Source organism: Saimiri boliviensis, chromosome 7 (assembly GCF_048565385.1).
Source record: "Saimiri boliviensis isolate mSaiBol1 chromosome 7, mSaiBol1.pri, whole genome shotgun sequence".
Classification (NCBI taxonomy): domain Eukaryota; kingdom Metazoa; phylum Chordata; class Mammalia; order Primates; family Cebidae; genus Saimiri; species Saimiri boliviensis.
In genome coordinates, this window is record NC_133455.1 from 101,926,605 (window position 1) to 101,948,671 (window position 22,067).

General features: G+C 51.5%; 1 protein-coding gene across 12 annotated transcripts in view; it reads left to right on the forward strand.

Moving 5' to 3' along the window:
• DDX11 (DEAD/H-box helicase 11) overlaps positions 1 to 22,067 on the forward strand; it is a 31,292-nt gene that overhangs the window by 320 nt on the left and 8,905 nt on the right. For 2 of the 12 annotated variants that reach the window (XM_074403139.1, XM_074403143.1), the window contains exons 1-14: positions 550 to 2,037; positions 4,553 to 4,700; positions 9,847 to 10,095; positions 10,615 to 10,701; positions 10,997 to 11,154; positions 13,946 to 13,991; positions 15,108 to 15,215; positions 15,471 to 15,558; positions 16,265 to 16,470; positions 18,091 to 18,243; positions 19,580 to 19,626; positions 19,961 to 20,040; positions 21,014 to 21,058; positions 21,179 to 21,246. In XM_074403139.1, the coding sequence (XP_074259240.1) occupies positions 2,009 to 2,037; positions 4,553 to 4,700; positions 9,847 to 10,095; positions 10,615 to 10,701; positions 10,997 to 11,154; positions 13,946 to 13,991; positions 15,108 to 15,215; positions 15,471 to 15,558; positions 16,265 to 16,470; positions 18,091 to 18,243; positions 19,580 to 19,626; positions 19,961 to 20,040; positions 21,014 to 21,058; positions 21,179 to 21,246 (1,512 nt within the window). In that variant the 5' untranslated portion in view covers positions 550 to 2,008. The other 10 variants (XM_074403133.1, XM_074403134.1, XM_074403136.1 and 7 more) reach the window with 10 other exon arrangements.

Consider the following 22,067-nt stretch of genomic DNA (forward strand, 5'->3'; position numbering starts at 1 on the left):
CCCCTGTGCGGAGACCGGACGGGCCCACGAGGGTGGTTCCTGCGGCGGAACCGCAGAGTCGGCCTTAAAAGCAGCTCTGCGTCTGCGTCTGACATTTGACCCAGCTGTGCTGAGGTTGTCATCGATTATCTTATTAGATAAGACATTGCAACAGTGAGTGAGCACGCTGACCCACCTTTCTCTTAGGAATGGCGAAACTCAGCCCCAGAGATACTAACTTGAGCAAGGATACAGCTGGGATCCCAAACTTGGCTGGCTGAGCCCAGAGCCAATAAAGTTAAGGCCAGCACGGTTCTAGCTTCCCCTAGGGCGGGAATCGAGGAGGGAGGAGCAAGGTCCAGTACAGAGGCCAGGGATGAGAGCGGTTGACCAGATTGTTGACGGAAGTGTCATAAAAGTGGACTTGAATTGTTAATAAGGAGCTGGTTGGGTTTCACGCAGGGTGCGAGCTCAGGATGCAGACGGGAGGGGAGACGGGGCCAGAGGAAGGTGGGGATGTGGGTATTAGGAGCTGGGCCAGCCTCCAGCTGATGGAGCATTGCAGCACTGCAGCGTGTGGCCCTGGCTTAAAGGCAGGGCAGAAAAGCTTTTTTTCTGTGGTGCTTTCTAGGTGTGTGAAGTTAAAGCATTTTAGGGCCATAGTTGTTTCGGCAGCTCTGGCTGCCATAACAAAATACCATAAACTGGGTGGCTTAGACACAGAAATGTGTTTTCTCACAGCCCCAGAGGCTTGCGACGTCTAAAATCCATGTGGGGAGGACACAGTTGAGCCTGTAGCGATAGTCTGTACTGAGTAATGAGTGATAATTGGGGGCTGAAGAAAAGGAACACTTTGAGAACTAATAGGTTCCTGAAGTGCTTTCACAACTCTTACCTCGTTTTATGAGCGTGAGATTTGCTGTCCTGATGTGTGCCTGTGTGAAGGTTGTCCGCTACACAGCCAACCTGAAGAGGGCTGAACCAGTCACTGCAGAAGTTTTTAATAGCGCTTAGTGAATCCGTTATTCTCAGGTTTATCTAAACCTCTGTGATTTAGTCTGTGCTGCTTCTGGAATAACGAGATCTATAATTACCACTGTCGGGGGAGTGAAATAATACTTTTCTTCCATATTGTTTAGTGTTGTCATTCTAGAGTTTGGTAACCAAGTCTGTTTTTTATCCCACTTACCCTGGCGGGAGGAAAAGTTAGGAAATACAAAGTTACAGGTGGCTTGGGGGTCTGGCAGATGTTCAAATCCTGGGTTCAAACACTTGCTGAGTGACCTTTGGGCAAGTCACTTAAGTTTACTGAGTCTCAGTTTCTTTCTTTATAAAGTAGAGCTAATGAAAGTACTGGCCACACAGGGTTGTTGTGGGGTTATGTGAAAACGGTTTTTGACACCATTTAAGAACTGGCCCTTTAACTAGGTAGGTATTCAAGTCATGGAACCTTCTTTACCCAGCCTTGGAACAGAAACCTTTACTTAGAGCCCCAGTGTCTGACTGGCTATTCATTCATTCATCAGATCAGATTTTTGTTGAATACCTATGAGGTGTTGAAGCACCTAGTTCTGAGTCCTGGAGCCAAAAAACAAAACAGACAAGGTTTCTCCATTTATGGAATTTATGTTCCAGCGAGGAAGAATAAATAGGTTCAGATGGTGCTAAGAGCTCTGAATAAATTAAATACAGAGTAATGTGATTTTTAAAAAGTGACTTAGAGCAAGCTAGCGGGTGAGAGGTGGGGGTGGTGGTTGACCACTATCCAGTGGCCACGCCAGAGAGGCTTCTTTGAGGAGGTGAGCTGGGGCCTGGATATTGAGGACTCCTCCTTCCCCAGGCCAGCGGGAGCAGCAAGTGTAAGGCCCGAGCTGAGTAGATGAGGCTGGGAACCTGACTGGTCTCAGGCTGACCAATGCTCTGTCTCGAGAGGAGCTGCTGGCCAGCTTTTCTCTTGTGATTCAGAACGAGGAGACATGAAGACTTTTTATTTGGCAGTGGGAGCTGAAGCTGAAAGATCCAGGGGCTGATGAGGCCACGTGCAAGCGAAAGTTTGGGGTAAGCAGAAACCAAGTGCACTGAGGGAGTGAGATTGTGGCTGTGTCCGGCACCTGGCTGAGCAGGAGAGTGAAGCCCGTGGGTGTGTGTTTGCTGGTGTTGTTCCTGGAGCTGTCTTGAAGTCTGAGCTACCTTGCAGCTCTAGTCTGCTTCTGTTTTTGGCTTTCCCGGATAGTTTCAATTCTTGTGCTGGTTATCGCTTGCAACCAGATGGGCTTCACTGAAGCACAGTCATTTGGATCTGGATTGGAATCCCTGGTTTTTCACTTTTTAGCTATGACTTTGAGTGATTATTTAATTTCTATAAGCATCATTATCCAATAGCTGTATCCTTACAGTGTTGTACAGATTAAATGAGATAATGGTTAGAAGTAAAAGTTCTCGGTGCTGCAAAGTGTGACTAACACTCAGGCAAAAGTGTTCTTAGCAAGGCAATTGTCTTCTATACAAGAGCGCTTCCTGCATACAAGGCAGAGGCAAGGGAGAGCACTCAGAACAAAGGCAAGCAGGAGTTTTTATCCTTAATGCAGATCTTGTTCCTGTCTCTTCCTCTGTAGGCTGAGGTCAGACTGCACCATGTAGGCTAATTCCGATTGGCTATTGTTGTCATCATCGAGGGAGGCAAAGGTCGGCTTTTACAGGAGGGACAGGTACATAAGCGATCAGAAATGCTTAGGTGTGTTTAGTCACAGCAGAGATGAGGAAGGCTGATACACGAATAGGTAAGATTGCTTTTTAGAATAGAACAAAACTGGAAACTAGAAACCGAAACCCTTTGATGAAGGACTATTTGTTTTTAACAACATAATAAAAGCAAAAGACCCTGTAGAGTGTTTAACACATAGCAGGTGTTCAAAATTTGTTAGCTACCTTTCTGCCCCTTTCCTTCATGTGTGAAAGCTTTTTCAGTACATACCTCCCTCTCAGGATTGAATTGTCATAGTATTTTTAAATTACCCTTGTAATAATTCCTCTACCTCTGTAGTCACGTTTTTCTTTTTTTTATTTTCTCTTATCCCTAGAATGTCTAACAAAACAGCCAAATACACCTCTGTAAAGACATGTAAAATAATACTATTTCTATGAGTTCTCTCTTACTGTGCAAATCCATAAACTACCACCAATGTGCAGTCATTTTAATTGCCCCTGAACTATAACTAGGAGAGCATCGTGGCAACTACCTTTCCCCTCGTAAATACAGTGACACTATCACTAGGCTTATTGTGACCAAAGTTATAAAGATGGGCTCTCAGTCTACTAATATTAATAAAAACGGGTTTTGGACTTATTAACATTTGTGCTTAGAAGTGACAGACCTGGGCTGGGCGCGGTGACTCACACTTGTAATCCCAGCACTTTGGGAGGCCAAGGCAGGTGGATCACAAGGTCAAGCGATGAGACCATCCTGGTCAACATGGTGAAACCCCGTCTCTAGTAAAAATACAAAAAATTTGTTGGGCGTGGTGGCGCATGCCTGTAATCCCAGCTACTCAGGAGGCTGAGGCAGGAGAACTGCCTGAACCCAGGAGGCGGAGGTTGCGGTGAGCCGAGATCGCGCCATTGCACTCCAGCCTGGGCAATGAGCGAAATTCTGTCTCAAAAAAAAAAAAAAAAAGAGAAGAGACAGACCTGTCAAGTAGTAGCTTGGAGAAGTGACTTCCAGAGAGAGAGGTGTGGGAACCAGGATGGAAGAGTCAGGGCTCCTGATGGTGATTCAAGGAAGAAAGGAGAGGAAACGCTATCTCAGACATAATTAGAGAAAAAAAAAAAAAAAAAAGAAGACGATATCAACACGAGGCCGTTTTCTTAGACTTTAGCCTAGCAAGGAAAGGGAAATGCTTGGTCTCAGTACTGGGAAGCCATTCCAGCCAGAGCTCTGTGGCTGTGAAGAGAGCTCTCCTGTCTGGAGCCAAACAGAAGCTCATATGCCTTGAGGCCAGAAAAATTGTTAGGAGGTGGCTCTGGTCGAATCTGGAAATGGGAGCTAAGATTAACTAAGAAGCAAACTAAAGACACCTGTGAGATAGGGATACGTGTGAACTTGCGCCATCCAAACAGGCTGTGTTTGTGATTCTCTGCCTGTGCTTCATGATTTTCCAGCTCTTTACAATGGGTGAAAGCAAAGTAGCTTCGGCTTGTGAATGTGCATTGGGAGAAGAAGCTGCAAAAGTCATTATAAGCAACACCCTTGATCCCTTCTCTTTGAGAAGAGAGCTCTAAGCCTTTCGTAGAGGCATTAGAAAGGTATCCGAGCAGCAGTGAAATGGCAGGGGAGATTCCGTTTAGGGGCGTTCCTGGTCTGCCTTCTGTTAGAGCCATTAAATGTCGCTACACGGATTGCATGGTTCTGGTATGGCCTCATGTGGACCTGCGAGGGATGGAGACATTATGGTCTCGCTTCCAAGAAAAATATACAACCAAGGAAAAATTTAGTGAAAAGTGTGGAGACTGCTTTTAGTGACTGCTCCAGATTTGGATGGTGAGAGAGCTACCATATTTTCTTTCTTTTTCCTAGGTCCATGGCTAATGAAACGCAGAAGGTTGGCGGCATCCATTTTCCTTTTCCCTTCACGCCTTATTCCATCCAGAAAGACTTCATGGCAGAGCTGTACCGGGTTTTGGAGGCTGGCAAGATTGGGATATTCGAGAGTCCAACTGGCACTGTGAGTATGAAAGTGAGGGACAGCGATGAAGACAGCTTCAGGGCGGCCGTGCCAGCTCTTCCTGTTTGCCTGTCTAGAGATTTTCATGGTTTGAAGTCGGCAGAGTAGTCTCAGTTTATCTTTCCGGGTAATAGTTTCTTCCTCTATTAAAGTCTTAAACATAGCTCCATGGTCTGAGAAAAATTAGGCTAAAGTCATCAGTGCATTCCTATTACGATAGATCAGACGGCTTTATTATCATCTCTTTTCCTTCCCTTCCCCCATCCTACAAATGTAATTCCAGGGTTTAGTCTCTGCTGAGTCAACGTGTGTGTTATGATTATGTGCTGAACATAATTTTGTCTTGAACAATATGTCTTAATATTTTGTTTTTCTAGAGTTAATATTGCTTTATTAAAGTTACTTAAGTTTTTAATATACCTATGCCAATTCCTCGCACGTCATCCAGTAGCCTCTCAGTATGATTTTCCATCCAGAAAATTACTGTCTTAGTTGGCCGGGACTGCCATAACAAAATAGCAGAGACTGGGTGACTTAACAGGAATTTATTTTCTCACCACTCCGGAGGCTGGAAAGTTGAAGATCAAGGTTCTGGCAGGATTCCGGTTCTGGGGAAGGGGTCTCTTCCTGGCTTGCAGACGACTGCCTTCTTGCTATGGAGCAAGAAAGAAAGAGGAGGAGAAAAACAGATCTTTGGTGTCTCTTTCTCTTTTATGAAGACAAGGCCTCCTCCCTTAGGACCTCCTTTACCCTTAAACACCAGATCTGTAGCACAGTCAGATAGTGGGGTTAGGATTTCAACATATGATTGTTTGTTAAGATGGGGAGTCTCCCTGTGTGACCCAGCTGGTCTCGAACTCCTAAGTGCAAGCAATCCTCCCCTCTCAGCCTCCCAAGTAGCTGGAGGCTGGCAGGATTCGAGATTACAGGTGCACACCACCACACCCAGCTTCTTTTGTCTCGTTTTTGTTCCCAACTTTTTTTTAACATGCATTTTGGTGGGGACACAACTCAGTCCACAGCAGTGACTATTCCATTTTACCTGGGAGCCTTCCTGGAATCCTCCATCCCTGTTTGAATTTGTTGCTCCTCAGACTGACTTGACAGATTTCAGCATGAGTGTTGGTGGGGACAGACAGCCACACCCACAGCACAGCTGGGTATATGTCCGTTTGGAGGCTTTCTTCAAACATCCGGTGGTCCTGGGCTGCCTGTGTATGCTAAAGAACAGGGCACAGAAAGACTGAGTCTGCAGGGCAGGCTGGCTGTGGCTGCCAGGCTGGGCTCCTTTGTTGGGGGCCTCTAGTGGCCAGCACATCCGTGAGATTTTCCCTAGAGACTTGGGTTTCTCCAGGGCAGGCGCCTCTGAGCTCTGGCCCAGCAGGTACAGGGGCTGAAGCCTGACAGCCAGTCTTCCTGGAAGTGGTCTGGGGAAGGGGCTCCAGGTGGAGAGTCTCCCTCAGTGCCTGCTTTCAGCCTGGCTCTCCTCCTCCACCTCCATCTTTCTTCCTCACTCTGCCTGTTGCCTCCAGAGCTCTCCTAGCTCAGCTTCCGCAGAGAACCCACTTCCTGTCTTCTGCAAGGAGCAGGATCAGGGACTGCAACCTGGGGATCTAATTGTTCTTGAAAAGAATTTCAATCTGTCCCTTTGTTTTCAGTGGCCTGCTGTGTTCCTACCAGTTCCTGAGTCTTTCTGAGAGTCAATGGGGGAGATCTTTGGGGACATGTGAGCTCTAGTGTCTCTGCCGAATCACTTCCGTTTCTCTGTTGTCTTTCCTTGTCTCCTGAACCATATTACTCCTTCCACTTTCCTTGTTTCTGTGGGTGTAAGCCTCCATATTACTTTGGTTAATTTTAATGTGCTTTGGAAAAGAACGCAGATGAGTGCGTGTTCGTTCCGCCTTGTTTATTTTAATTTTAGAGACAGGATGTCGCTCTGTTGCCCAGGGCAGAATGCAGTGGTAAGATCATGATTCACTGCAGCCTCGACCTTCTGGCCTCAAGTGATCCTCCCACCTCAGCCTCCCGAGCAGCTGGCACTACAGGTGTGCACCATCACACCTAGCTAATGTTTTAATTTGTAGAAATGAGATCTCACTGTGCTGCTCAGACTGGTCTTAAACTCGTGGGCTCCAGCGATCCTCTGCCTTGGCCTCCCAAAGTGCTGGGATGGTAGGTGTGAGCTCCTGCGCCTGACGCCTTTCACCTTGTTTTGCCTGACAACCCATCATCTCCCTTTCAAGTCTCTCCGTCTCAGTTTTCTGCCCTCCAGGCTTCCATGTCTTCTTTCTCTGCTCAGCCTTTAATTGTTGATGTTTCTCGTTCACTAGCCTCATCTTCTTGTGTGCACTCTCTGTGAATGTACCTTGTGACTTTATTACCTTTGACATTCTTCTGTCTTCTAAATCATCCCCTGAATCGAGTGTTTTCTCCTGTCCCAGGTGTCCTGTGGCCCACAGGAGTAGCCATGCTGTGGGACACCAAGTTGGGTTTTTGTTACACGTTGTGCATTCCATGCCTTTCCCTGTCTTGTATGCGCAGGTGCCCCAGCTTAGCTGCCTGAGTTGCTGTTTATCCTTAATAGTCATTTTTTAAGCTTCATACGAGTCTGTCAAGTTGAGTCACCATCACAACTTGGTGTGTGCTGTGCCTTGTATAATGCTCCACTTCTGGGAGTCCTCAAACCTGGATTCCATGCTTTGCAGGGAGCGATAATGCCCTCAAATTGTATGTCACATGTGGGCCTGTGAGCATTTCCTAGGGACTCTGCACCTTTGTGTCCTCAGCTTTGAGCCCCATGCTTGTGACAACCAGCAGGTGTTCAGAGTGAATGAATTTGCTTATCTTGGCATAAATCCTTTAACTGTGTTATCTGGGATGATACCCCAGGAAGGTGAGCCTTTGATGATGCATCCTTTTAACATTTTCCAATCTCAAAAGTTTGGTGGTCTTATTACAGGATAGAAAGCTGTGGACCTCAGTTATTCCTCAGGAACTTCCTCAGCTCACTTTCCAATGGAGAGCACTGGCTTTCTAACCATGGTGTCTCCCCGCTCCGTGACAGCCAAAGCTGACTGCTCCCAGTGTCACAGGCAGCACCAAAGAGCCGCCCTCTGGGTGCTGCTGGGGAGTTTTGCCTGAAACTCTTTGCCATATAGTGTCTCTCAAAAACAGGAAAATGGCACCTATGGGGCTTTTCTAAAAATATGGGATCCATCCATTTGTCAACAATGTCACTCTGTCCTATCCCAGGGCCTTTCAAAATTCTAATGAAAACTAATAGATCCCATATCCCAGAATAATACTATTAATACTCTTATTATTAATGATAGCAAAAAATTAGCTAAGTCCAACTGCTCACTTGTTACTTGCCAGGCAGCCCTCTAATGTCTGTTAACTCATGTCCGGCTTGCACCGGCTCTGTGAGGAGGGTGCTACTGTTGTCGCTCCCGTTTCGGGACTTTTGGAACCAAGCACAGTGAGGCCAGCCTGAGCCACAGAGCTGAGGGTGGGAGTGCAGCTGCAACCCTGGCGCCTGGCTGTGGCGTTTGAAGCTCTGACTCCTACGCCATGCTGTTGCCCCAACCCTAGTCAGATGAGACATTTCACTCCGCCCTGGATGCTCTGCGATCTCCTCTGGGTTCAGCAGGCTGAAGAGCCGACTGCCTGGAGCAGAAGGCACGGGCTCCTCCAGAGACTCCCCTGAGCCCAGTCCCCTTGTGGACACCTGGGCCACCACCTGGTGGCGCTGGCTGCAGGGTCCTCTCTGAGAGAACTGTATAGGTTCCCTGGGGCTGCCAGAGGAAAGCTTCACAAACTTGAGCTTAAACGATGGAAACTGATGTCCCACAGCGCTGGAGGCTGGAGTCTGAAGTCTGAGGTCTGAGATCAAGGAGTCAGCAGGCTTGGTCCCTTCACGTCTGGAGGGAAGGACCCCTTCAGGTTCCTTTCGTTGGCTTATAGGCGGCGTCTTCTCCTTGGGTCTGATCACATCGCCTGCCTCTGTGCATGTCTGCATCCACGTGTCCCCTTTCTAATAAGGATATTAGCCCTTGAGGCTGGGGCCCACCCTAGTAGTCTCAACTAATTACATTTGCAGTGGTCCTGTTTCCAGATAAGGCCACATTCTGAGACACTGGGTGTTAGGACTTCAGCACAGCAATTTGGGGGAATACAATTGAACCAGGCTTACGGAAAATTCTGGTCTTAAGAGTAGTGTTCTCCAGTCTGTGTGCGGATGCGCACACCTATCACCCCCAGCCACTTGGGAGGCTGAGACCAGAGAATCGTGTGAGCTCAAGAGTTCCAGACCAGCCTGGGCAGCATAGCAAGACCGCCTCTCTATAACAGACAAACAAAAAGAATGGTGTCCTCCAGAGTGATTAGTTTCCTTTTAAAAACAAAAACAAGGCCGATGGCACCCAGCTGTAATCCCAGCACTTTGGGAGGCCGAGGCAGGCGGATCACGAGGTCAAGGGATCAAGACCATCCTGGCCAACATGGTAAAACCCCGTCTCTACTAAAAATACAAAAATTAGCTGGGCATGGTGGCACGTGCCTGTAGTCCCAGCTACTTGGGAGGCCGAGGCAGGAGAATTGCTTGAGCCTGAGAGGTGGAGGTTGCAGTGAGCCGAGATCCCGCCACTGCACTCCAGCCTGGCGCCTGGTGACAGAGCGAGACTTTGTCTCAAAAATAAAATAAAAACAAAAACAAAAAACGTGAACACTGGCACTCGTAACTGATCATCCTGTATCCGCATGTGAGCTGCACAAAGGCTGAGCGGCCACTAGCTCTCTCTTGGCAAGTACATGGAATTTCTTGCTTGGCATTTTGGGGCCTTAATTCTTTTGGGCTTTTTTGTCTATTGTCTCACTTCCTTCTAATTATCTGCAATATTTACATATGAGCTGGATAATTAAAGAAGCACTTTCCTGCTTCTTGGGCCCAGTTTTCATTTCTTCCATTTTTCTGCTTTTCCTGGCTATTCTAGTGCTAATTTCCTTCCTTTCCTTCCCTAGGCTGGTCTTAGAGCATCCTCTCATCTGTACAGCCAGACCTTCGTTCAAGCTTTTATTAAAATGGGGAGAGGTCATTTGGAAGGCTCTGTTATTTCCCTATTCCTAAAGATCATTTTCCTTCCTGCAGGGAAAGTCCTTAAGTCTTATTTGTGGGGCCCTCTCCTGGCTCCGTGATTTTGAGCAGAAGAAGCGCGAAGAAGAGGCACGGCTCCTTGAAACTGGAACTGGCCCCTTACGTCATGAGAAAGACGCATCCCCGTGTCTGTCATCTTCCTGCGAAGTGGCCGCAGGCACCCCGAGGCCTGCTGGGGAACCAGCCTGGGTGACTGAGTTTATGCAGAAGAAAGAAGAGAGGGACCTGGTGGACCGACTGAAGGTGAGACCTGAGGTAACCAGAAGTGGGAGCGATGGAGGAAACAGGCTTCAGGGATTGTTTTGGGGTGATTCCGAGGCTCAGGTAGTGCGTGTTCCTCTGTCATTGCCATGCCTCTCAACTCTTCCATCAGCTCCTTGGGTCGATGCTGTCTTTTGTGAGCTGGATATCAGCAGGCCTTTTTCACGCGAGGAGCTGGTGGGTCCTGTTTATCACTTACCTGGGAAAGGACCTGATTGTTGCCATTGGCAACATGGTTCAGTCGCTGTCATGCAGTTAAGGCGCGGATCTGATGGAGAGCCTGTGGCTTTGGGAGGAGCGGGCAGCTTTCCTCAGTGAACAGCGAGGCTGGACTGCAGGGGTGAGGTCCGGGGAGGGGATGCGGCAGTCCTCGAGTGCCGGCCGGGGAAGGGGAGCTGCCCCCACGTGAGGAAGCACCAGGCTGAGCGGCCCAGACTCTTTAAGAGAGGCCTGGTTTGGGGCTTCCTGGTGAGTGTCCTTCGTGTCTGCCTTCCCCTTTAGGCGGAGCAGGCCAGGAGGAGGCAGCGAGAAGAACGCCTGCGGCAGCTGCAGCACAGGGCGCAGCTCAAGTATGCAGCCAAGCGCCTGGTGAGCTGCATCTCCTGCGCGGGGCGGGAGCGTGTCCAGGCAGGGTCCTGCTGCTTGGAGGCTCATGGGTGCATGGCCAGTGCGTCAGTCTCCCCTTCATGACCCTCCCCGGCTGTGTGCTCCCATGCAGGAGCTGGGCTGTGAGTGGCTGAGGCATGGATCCTAGGAGTAGACCCCTCTCCAGCCAGGCAGCCAGGCCATGTGAATGGGCGAGGTGTGCATGGTCCCCGGCACGTGAGCAGGTCCCGGTACTGAGACTTCTTCCTCTCTCCCCACGTCCACTACTCCTGTCCAGAGGCAGGAACAAGAAGAAACAGAGAATCTCCTCCGCCTCAGCAGAGAGATGCTGGAGACAGGCCCGGGGGCTGAGCGGCTGGAGCAGCTGGAGTCTGGGGAGGAGGAGCTGGTCCTTGCCGAATACGAGAGTGACGAGGAGAAAAAAGCAGCGAGCGGGTGAGACGGCGGCGATGCTACCCTGCCCCTGCCCCAGGCCAGGGGACACCCTTGAAGACAGCTCTTTCCCTTGTGCCACAGGTGCCATGAAGCACCTGGCAAGATGCATGGTGGCCTTTGCCCTCTGCTCTAAGCTGTGTCCTTCTTAGGGTCCATGAGTGCCAATGGCAGCGATGACAGTCACTGTCCTGTCCTGTGTCCACTCAGCTGTCCTCATGGCCACTCAGGCAGGGCAGGGACATTTGTGTCTCTGCTTTAGGCACAAGGAGGCTCCAGCCCCACGAGGGGAGACATCTTGGCGGAGGCCACAAGCCCCAGCAGTGGAGCTGGGCTTGACTTCAGCAAGCCTGACTCTAGATCTTAGGCTCTAACGCAGTGACTGCTCTGGGCAACCCGTGAGGTGCCACCCGTCAAGGCTGCCTTAGCCCAAGCTTTCCTTTTCCTCTGAGGCCTCTGTTGGTCCACACTCGGGGTTTCTACTTGATGAGCCATGAGCTGTGGGGTGACTTAGCCCGGAGTAGGCCACGCAGGCCATCTCTGGCCCACAGGATCCCTGGTGACAGTCCCGTTCCATTTACACTGGAACCTCACCGCCACCCCTGTGTGTCTGCTCTGGGCGTGGCACTAGCCAGATGCTGTGGACATAGAAGGGAAGAAGACATGGAGGGGACAGTTAATAGACATGAAAACCAACAGCACCCAGGTGAAATCAGCATGTTTGCCTCCAAGGAAAACAAAACTGGGTCATGCGGATGGTGTCGGGGGCTGCACCTGATGATGGGTCCCATGTGTCCCGTGACACCCTGGCCACCACATCTGTTGGAGGGTAACTGCAAGACCACAGACCCTCCGTGGATGTTGTGAAGGCTCATCCCTGGCCATCACAGTCCGTCTGCAGGGCTCCTTCTGACGCCACTTCCAGCAGCCCTCCCCCAGAAGCCAGCTTCCCCGCTGCCCTGGCCTTCCTCCAGCACGCCAGGCCTTCCTCTCTCCTGCCCGGGGATTTGCTCATGCAGCCTGCTCCGTCCAAACACCCTGGCGAATGTCTTTCTCTCCTTTAAGGCCTGGCTCAGGCGTTGCCTCGATGGCCTTGGGTGTCAGCCTTTCTGTTTCACTCACACACCCACTTGTGCTCCTGTGGTTGCCTCCTCTCCCTGGCTGAGCTCGACTGCTTCAGGGCAGGAACCACGTCTTTATGGTTTTATGTTCCCAGAACTGACCCAGTGTTTGGCACAGGGGTGTGCTCAGTATAATGAAATTGACCTGAATGAGCAGATGCTGGCTCGTTCCAGTCCGGTAGTGTGATTCCAGGCTGCCCTTGGGAATCTTGACCTCTGCCCCTGTCTAGGGCAGAGACCACCACACTGCTTTATGCCTCACTGGTGAGAGGGACTCATAAATGGTTTGTGCTCAGTGAACCCTTCCTGCCTGCTTCCAAGATCCTGTTTCTGCTCCCCTGCTTCCTCAGAGCCCGGAGGAACAAGGCAGAGAACTTGAATGGAGGTGGAGTGGTGAATATTAGAGGAACAAAGTGCTCCTTTGGGTCTGGGCAAGAGCCACAGATCCCTTAGATCAGCGTCCAAGGCTTCCCATGCGCTGACATTTCAAGAGATGTGTGAGCCATGGAGGACCTGAGTTCTGAATGGAAAATGTTTGCTCTTCCTTTCTTCAAATGCCCAGCTTCTCACTGAGCTCCTGCTGGCTTTGTCCAGCATGCGACATAGGATAGAATCCAAGCTTTTAAGACAGAGCTGCCTGCTTCTTAATGACCGTGAAGCCAAGCCTGTAATAACTGCTGTTCTGACAGCCAAAGGCAATTGTTTTCTGCCTTTTTAGAAAGGAATTTCGAGGTGAACCAAAGTGTTTTCTTTTTTCTCTGTTATTCCCATGGGTAGCCTGCACCTGTCAGATGGTAGATGGTTTTGTGTTTTCTGAAGAGGGTAGGCTAGTAAAGCTGGCTCAGCTTCAGGCCATGGGATGCAGGGTTGGCCTCCCTGCCAACCCCCAGTGCTGATGGGCTCTTCCTTCCTGCATTGCTGGAAAGGGCAGACTGAGACTGAAAAGAGAAGAGGTGTGACTGGTCATAAGTGACAGCATCTTCTGTTCACTCGGTCGGTCAGCTGTGGCTTCATCCAGGAGATGTGCGTGGGGTTCCTGCTGCATGCCAAGCTCTAGGTGAGGCCACAGGAATGCAGCAGAAACAAGGCCAACCTGGTCCTCCCTTGTGGACATGACAGTCTGAGGGGGGAGAGACGGAGGGGAAGTGATTTTGAATGAAGTAGGTGTTAAGAGCAGGTGCCATGAACATGTGTCAGAGCAGCCAGACCTACCAGGGAAGGTCAAAGAAGGCTTCCTAGAGGAGGTGACCTTTCTGCTGTGATCTTGGAGTTGTCTGGGAGCTGGTGAGGGGAGATAGCATTCCAGGTGCAGAACACCCAAAGGCCCAAGGTGATGAAGAGCAGATGTCCCCCCTGGTGCCTCAGAGGGGTCCTGCTTGCTGGAGGAAGGACAGAGAGAGGAGAACAGCCTGCCATGACTGCTGAGGCTTCCAACTCAAGACTTGGGTTGGGGGTGCTGAGCTCCTTCCTTCTACATTTCCCCATCCACAGACCTGAGTAGCCATGGGAAAGGGGTTGGCATTTACCTGGGGGAGTTTCTGAGCAAGCAGCACCTGCTTCCTTGGTGAAACCCGTTGCTGGGGATGTCCAGGGCTCAAGACCAGCGCTCAGCAGATGCTCAGTGTTTTTTGCTGAGGGAAGACGGTTTTGTGTTTTCTCTGTCTCACACACAGAGTGGATGAGGATGAGGATGACCTGGAGGAAGAACATGTAACTAAGGTAACATGAGGGTCCTCTGCTGGTGCTGCTGGGGCCTGCGGGCTGGGCTCTGCACCCCTGGGCAGGGGGCTGGAGTCACTCGGCTGCCTCACCCTCCTGTCCACAAAGGAGGAGCTTCTAGCACTTGGACTCTGTGGCTTCCCAGATGCAACCCTGGAGACCTCTCCTGGGTTTGGGGCTGTGGGGAGACCTCTCCTGGGAGTGGGACCATGGGGAGACCTCTCCTGGGTTCGGTGCCTGGGGAGACCTCTCCTGGGAGTGGGGCCGTGGGGAGACCTCTCCTGGGTTCGGCGCCTGGGGAGACCTCTCCTGGGTTCGGGGCCTGGGGTGCCCTCTCCTGGGTTTGGGGCCTGGGAGACCTCTCCTGGGAGCAGGGCCATGCTTGCCACCCCAGGGCATCGAGGAGCAGCTGTTCTGGGCTGAAGGCTGTGTGGTTTCTGCCCCGCTGTGTGGGGCCAGTGGGACGCAGAGTGCCCTGCGCCTTAGGTCTCTCATGGCGTGCTTCTCTTATCCGTGTTTCCATTTGCATGGAGGGCAGTGGGATGTGTGGTCTGACATTTTGCAAGTTTAAACATACTTGGTTTCATTGATTTATGACTTGTTTTTTGTCGGAAGTAGGTATTTTCTCTGTGTTACTCTGTTTTCCTCCCTTCACTCTTGTCTTAGAGGAGTAGAGAGAGGGTATTCTGCTCAGCCTTCCTTTTTCCCCTTTGGGGGATGGATGTGTGTGAAACAATCCCGCCCTGCTGACACCCCCCCTCCCCAAATGGGGACCTTTTGCCATGGTGAAGAGTCACCACTTGGAAGGCGGTCACCACTGTCCTAAGATTGGCCAACCCTCCAAAGTGGTTGATGAGAGGCTGGACGTGACTCGTGGAAGGAGCTGCCTCTGGGGCATTCCCTTGAATGTCTGGATCTGTGGGTGATTCAGGAACCCCTGGGTCCCTCAGTAGGTGCGACCTGATGTGTGACATTGCTGTCCTGCCTCAGCTTTGTGAATTTGGAGCCACCCCCTTCCCTCAGCCTCTCAGGCCCTGGCGTGCCTCGGTGTTAGAGAATAGAACGCTGTGGGGTGTTTCGGTTCCCTCTTTGAGCACCCTTCTTTTTCTCCGCCAGGTTTATTACTGTAGTCGGACACATTCCCAGCTGGCCCAGTTTGTGCATGAGGTGAAGAAGAGCCCCTTTGGCAAGGATGTCCGGCTGGTGTCCCTCGGCTCCCGGCAGGTAAACAGCAGTCAGTGTTTCCACCGGGGGCCATCCTGCTCCCTTCCCCACAGCTTGGTCCTCCTCGTCCAGGCCTGGGAGACGCTGGGTCTGCGACAGGTTGAGCAGTGCGAGGAGCAGCCCCCTCCCTGGCCTGGCCTGGCCAACTGATCACTGGAAGGCGAAGGAGAAGTGGGCAGGGCAGGTCCATGTGTGTTAGTGGGTGTCATTTAGCCAGCCTTGTCTCTTTGCCTCTTCCTTTCTCCTTTGTTGCAGAGCCTTTGTGTAAATGAAGATGTGAAAAGCCTGGGTTCTGTGCAGCTTATCAACGACCGCTGTGTGGACATGCAGAGAAGCAGGCACGGTAGCCACCGGGACCATGGCATAGCCGCAGGTGGTCTGGGGAGAGCGAGGCAGGGGTGGCAGTGACTGAACGCCGTAAACTGGCTTGCATAGAAAGAATGGCAGAGGAGGCCGGGCGCGGTGGCTCACGCCTGTAATCCCAGCACTTTGGGAGGCCGAGGCGGGTGGATCGCAAGGTCAAGAGATCGAGACCATCCTGGTCAACATGGTGAAACCCCGTCTCTACTAAAAATACAAAAATTAGCTGGGCATGGTGATGCACACCTGTAGTCTCAGCTACTTGGGAGGCTGAGGCAGGAGAATTGCTTGAACCCAGGAGGCGGAGGTTGCGGTGAGCCGAGATCGCGCCATTGCACTCCAGCCTGGGTAACGAGCGAAACTCCATCTCAAAAATAAAAAAGAATGGCAGAAGAGACTCCAGTTCCCCAGTTCCTTCCTAAGGCTCCTCTCCTTGGGAAAAAGTGTTCCTGCTTTCTGGGTCAGTGTCTGGCCCAAATCCGTGGCTCGGAGATCATTTTCCAGGCTCTTTCTGGAGAACAAAAGTAAAACCTTAGACTGTTCTGATGAGACGGGAGTCGGCAGTACTTGGGAGGGTCTTACAGACCCCACCCCGTGGAAGTGGGTCTCAGCATCACAGAACCCTCTCTCGGCCCGTGGACAGTTGCTGTCTCCTTTCTTTTCTCTCCTTGTGTGTGCGCCACCCTCAGAGAAGAAAGGAGCTGAGGAGGAGAAGCCAAAGAGAAGGAGGCAGGAGAAGCAGGCTGCCTGCCCCTTCTACAACCACGAGCAGATGGACCTCCTCCGGGATGAGGCCCTGGCAGAGGTGAAGGACATTGAGCAGCTGCTGGCCCTTGGGAAGGAGGCCCGGGCCTGTCCCTATTACGGAAGCCGCCTTGCTATCCCTGCAGCCCAGGTGAGGGCTCTGCAGTGCTGGAAAGCCACTCTTGGCTCTCACTGTGGCCTAGGCCATGAGGGGAGTCCTCATCACACTGTAATTTGGGGGATGCCACCCACCGTGGTCAGACTGATGGCACTTAACCCATTCTCTCCTGATGCGTGAGTTGGAGGAGGTGCGTGGGATTCCTTGGGGGAACCAGGTGGCAAGGCCAATTGGTGCTACTGGGGACAGTGTTTAGGAGCCAGGAAAGCATGTGCATTCCTAGTGAATGCAGGGGAGAGTATGCCAGGAGCTGAGAAGAGTGTGGTGTGTAAATCTATTTCCAAATGGCTTTGCAAGTGACGGTCCCAGCTTCCACACCTGTGATGTGATGGAACATGTCAGTAATGGAACCAATCAGTTTTCCCATTTTTCTTTTTTTTTTTTTTTAAATAGTACCCTTTTAACTGGGAAGTACTCCTAACATACACCTACCTGCAGCATGAGAGAATACTGTCTTCTCTGACACAACTTCTCTTAATTTGTAAACAGAGCTGCTCACGTAGCAGTTCAAAAATGGTATCTCGTTGTTATTTGGTGGGTACGATTTCACTGTGACCTTGCTCATTCCTTAATTTGAATGACTTTGGAAACAGGATATCACTTGTGGAAAATTCTGTTTAATCCAGAAAAAATTTAAGTAGATTTTAAAAGATTTGGGAAACCAAGTAACCATCTTGCACAGCAGCTAAATGCTCACCAGCATGGGGTCTGAGTGGTATGGGTGCTGGCAGAGAAATGGAGAAGGCTGCCAGCCCCTGTGATTCCCAGGCCTTCCCTCCGGGCTTTGCCTTCAGAGCAAGATTACTGCTGTAGGCATTTATGCACAGATATCATAACATGACCCAAAACCTTTACAATTTTTGCATTTTTTAAAGCACTTTGACCGTATCTTGACTTCATGTTAATAGTTTTCTGGTGAAATTCTATGCATGGGGACACTGGAGCCCAGAAGGGTTAAGTGACTTATATTTTCTCACCAAGAGTAGGTGATGGAGCCCTTCAGTTTCTGGTTTTTCATTTTTTTTGTATGACTATTCCTTTAACTGGAAACTTCGCTAACAAGAAACACCTGAAGATTTGCAGAGTTGCCTTTATTTTTGTTGCCCCAGCTCCACTCCTTAACCCTTGCTTGAGATAGGATGTATCAAGTCTGTTTTGCAGATGAGGAAACCAAGGGTCAGAGAGGTTAGACAACTCTTCTAGAGTCACACAGCTGGGAAGTAGCAGCTCCAGGAGCAGAAGCTGGGGCCGCTTCCTGGTACACCGGTGGTTTTCAGGGTGTTTTGTAGAAACCTGGGGGCCTCCGGGGCAACCTTGAGGACATGGACAAAGCTAAGCAGGGGTTACCCTCACCCAGCCTTGCCCCTGGTTCACTCAGGAGTCAGACCAGCCCAGTTTCCTGTCTTTCATGTATTTGACTTTTCTTGTAAAACTCGAGGAAAGCTTGTCCATTGCTACAAGCTATTTCTTGAATGTCTCTAAACACAGTCCAGAGAGGAAATAGAAGCACTCACATCAGGAGCTCAGTGTTGGGCAGGCCAGGCTGCTGCCAGGGAACCCCGCCCTGCTAACGTGGCCTCTTCTCCCTCCCAGCTGGTGGTGCTGCCCTATCAGATGCTGCTGCATGCGGCCACTCGAAAGGCTGCGGGCATCCGGCTGCAGGACCAGGTGGTGATCATCGACGAGGCACACAACCTGATCGACACCATCACAGGCATGCACAGCGTGGAGGTCAGCGGCTCCCAGGTGCGTGGGCCTCCCCTCCCCAGGCCAGGGCCTGCCGTGAGACAAAGGGATTTGAATGATTCCTCCAGACATCTGGACCAAGAATTTCCCCAGAGGTGGGGCTTGCTAGAGGGCGCACCGAGTCAAGGCAGTGACCTTATTGGAGGCTGACTGTGGCTTTCCAGCACATCCCAGAACTCTGGGGACCCCGCTCCAACAGAGCGACCGGTTTCCCTGTACCTGACTTGCCCTCATGCTCCTGAGTCCCTCCAGCCCTGGATGCCAGCAGCCAGTACTGTAAACTGGTTCAAGAGCAGCCTGACCAACACAGTGAAACCCCATCTACACTGAAAAATACAAAAATTAGCCGGATGTGGTGGTGCATGTCTGTAATCCCAGCTACTCCAGAGGCTGAAGCAGGAGAATCACTTGAACCCAGGAGGTGGAGGTTGCAGTGAGTCGAGATTGTGCCATTGCACTCCAGCCTGGGCAACAAGAGTGAAACTTCGTTTCAAAAAAAAAAAAAAAAAGATTGGTGCAGGCCTCTCCTGCACCATATACGGCACCATATATCTGGTCTTCATGCTGCCATGGGGGTGGTATTCCTATTTTACGTTGGGAACTTGGAGATTCAGAGATGGTCAAGCTGTGCCCTACATCATACAGCTCATGAGTGTGGAGTTGGGGTGTAGCAGCTCCAGGAGCAGAAGCTGGGGCCGCTTCCTGGTCCCTTTTCAGGGTGTTTTGCAGAAACCTGGGGGCCTCCGAGGCAACCTTGGTTTGTGACTGTGAAACGCCCACAGCATCCCACCAGCTCTACTGACCTGTCCCTGGGTTGAATTGAGGCTGCGATGTGATCGTGACCTTGAACCATCACTCTTCGTAGACTCCGGGTCTTTTCTGAACCTTGTGGGAAGCCAGCAGGGAGACTCAGTACTTGAGGGTTTCAGTCTCTTGACCAGGCGTCCCCAAACTATGGCCTCCCGCCGCACTTCAGGAAGGGGCACCTCTTTCATTGGTGGTCAGCGAGGGGAGCACAGTATGTGGCGGCCCTCCAACGGTCTGAGGGACAGTGAACTGGCCCCCTGTGTAAAAAGTCTGGGGACGCCTGCTTTTGCTTTTCTCTGACCCACAGTGGACACTGGAGGAAGACTTCCCTTCCTTTCCCTCTCAGAGCTCATTTCCCAGCAGCTTAAGGGCTGTGGAAACCCATACTTCTTGTCTGCACCCAGCCCCCCCCACCTCCTATTGGTGTCTTCCTGTGTGTCCAGGGCCAGCATCTTCCAGGCGAATCTAAGATGTCAGCAGCACAGCCCTCGGCTGCTTGCCTAGAGCCTGGTTTGTGTTCTTTCTGCAGCTCTGCCAGGCCCATTCCCAGCTGCTGCAGTACATGGAGAGATACAGGTGAGATGTGCCCCTCTGAGATAGTGTGAGTCTCTCAGCCTCGGTGGCCCCCTGCATCAGCCCCTTAGAGGCAGCACCTTGGTTTGGTCGCGGCAGGGTGGAGCCGCGTGCCGTTTGTGTCCCGGGCACATCATGGTGTGTGCTCCACACAGACATGGGAGGCTGGGGACTGACTGCTGGCTCTCAGGCCTGGGGCCATGGCCAGCCTGCTTTCTGGGAAAGGATTTGGATTGTGACCCAGTTTGAGAGGCACTGGGCAGCAAGGCCCCTGCTGGGGGTGGGCGGGGTGAGTTGCCGTCAGGGCACCACTGCTTAATGTCCATTGGCTTCTCAGGAAGCGTTTGAAGGCCAAGAACCTGATGTACCTGAAACAGATCCTGTATTTGCTGGAGAAATTTGTGGCCATGCTGGGAGGTAAGAGCCCCGTCCCCCTGCCAACCCCTGGCCCGCAAAACCTGCCAGGCTGCTACTTCCTTGGGTGCTAATTAGAACCACCTCAGTTCTCTGTGTTTTTAAGAACGGTCTTGATCATTGATTTAGAAAATTCTTGTTCTTTGTAGCTTAGTTGAGTTGTCTGACTTGAGCTTTTTTTAGACCCACGGGGTTGTTTGCCTGTGTTCTGAGGCCTTTTTATTTCAGGCCCCACTCTGCGGGGATAGTAAGGATACAGCATCTCATGAACACACAGTGTTTCTGTGGTAGGCGTAGTGCTGTGGGGTGTTCGAAGCACCTGCCTATGTGGTTTTGCGTGCCCTGTGAGAACCCAGTGCCCTGTGAGAACGCAGTGCTGGCATTTGAGTCCTCGTGACAGACGCATCAACTAGAGCCCAGAGCAAGGGGCTGCTTACAATTCACGAGCCCAGCAAGGGAGCCTGGGATCTTCTGGCTTCAGCTTCCAGCCCGCTTTGCATGACCCTGTCTCGTCCCCTTCTTTTATGATGGGGCAGCCCCTTGGAAGGCATCTGTGGAAGCGGAAGTTGCAGAAAGCCTGTGGGAGCTTCTGGCGGAAGCTGGTCTCGTGTTGTTGCTCTGAGCCGCCAGCTCTGCCTTGCCTCAGGCTCACCACGTGGCCTGGGCAGCTCCTCTCTGCTCCCGTGCCTTGCAGACGTTCGTCTGGCCACTGTGTCCTGGCCTCCTGGAGGAGGGGTGAAAAGCATGAACATACAGGGCTTTGGGTTCCATGTGCAAGCACATGAGTCAGACATGGGAGGCTCCTGGAACCCCCTGCCCTCTCAGTGGGTCCTTTGTGTGCTATAAAGAACGAAAAGCAAAACAAAGCCATTGAAGTATGGATGCTCTTGATGTGCCCTGTAGAGGTAAAGAAGATAGGGAAGGGTTAGGGGGTGCAGAGAACCACCATCCTGACTATTTCAATTCTCTTTCTTAGGGAACATTAAGCAAAACCCCAGTACACAGAGCCTCTCCCAGACAGGTAAGAGAATTGATGTCCGAGGTTCCAGAGCTGATCTGAGCCACTTCCGAGCTTAACCCTGGGACTGACAGCCGAGGCTCAGGGTGAAACTCCCGAGGCCCTTCCTGTGTTTGCCCTCAGGGACGGAGCTGAAGACCATCAACGACTTCCTCTTCCAGAGCCAGACCGACAACATCAACCTGTTCAAGGTAGAGGTTTCCACCTTTCCACCTTGCACATCCAATTTCCTTAAAACCGTCTGTGGATGGAGTACTACGTGAAGACTGTGGAAGGGAGAAAAAGCAAATTCCTTCTGTCCTCAAGCCATCTAAGGATCTAAAACATAGAGGTGTAGTTACTTAACCCTTAACGCACTGGGCCTGCAAGACAAAAGTCATCTTCCTCTAGGGTGAAGGCCACAGGGATGGGTGAGAAGGGCACCTTTCTTGGTGCCCTGTAGAACAGTTAGAGACTGTAGGTCCTGGCCGCCTCATTCCATCTTCCGGCACAGTCTCCCTCAGGCTGATGGACGGGATCAGGACATTGATGTGTTCTGCTGACCCCTTCCGCATCTTCCCAATTGGGCCTTGGGTCTGGTTGCAGCCTCAGACATCTGCTCACTCCAGGCCTGTATACCTGGCGCTTCTGGCCACTGCTGCCTGAACCCCATCCTTATGCTCAAGGCAGTAACAGTGACCGCCCCTGGGGACAGGGTCCTGCCTGTGTTCTAGGCGGCATGCCATGTGCTGTAGCTCTGAGCTAAGACATCTTCTCACCTCTGGCAAGCAAAGGAAACGGAGGCCCAGGGAGGTGACTTCAGGAGGGTCGCGTGCACAGGCTTCCTGAATAGGGCACTGCATTGTGGACAGGGGCAGTAGAGGAGGAGGTGGCCTCAGAGAGGGGATGACAGCATTGGTGGCAAGGAGGCTCCAGGTCCTCAGAAGGTATCACTATGTTGAGCTGCCTGGGTGGTGGAGGTGGGATTTTGTTTGTGTAGGTTACAGCTCATTCAGTTTGCACACGTGCCTAC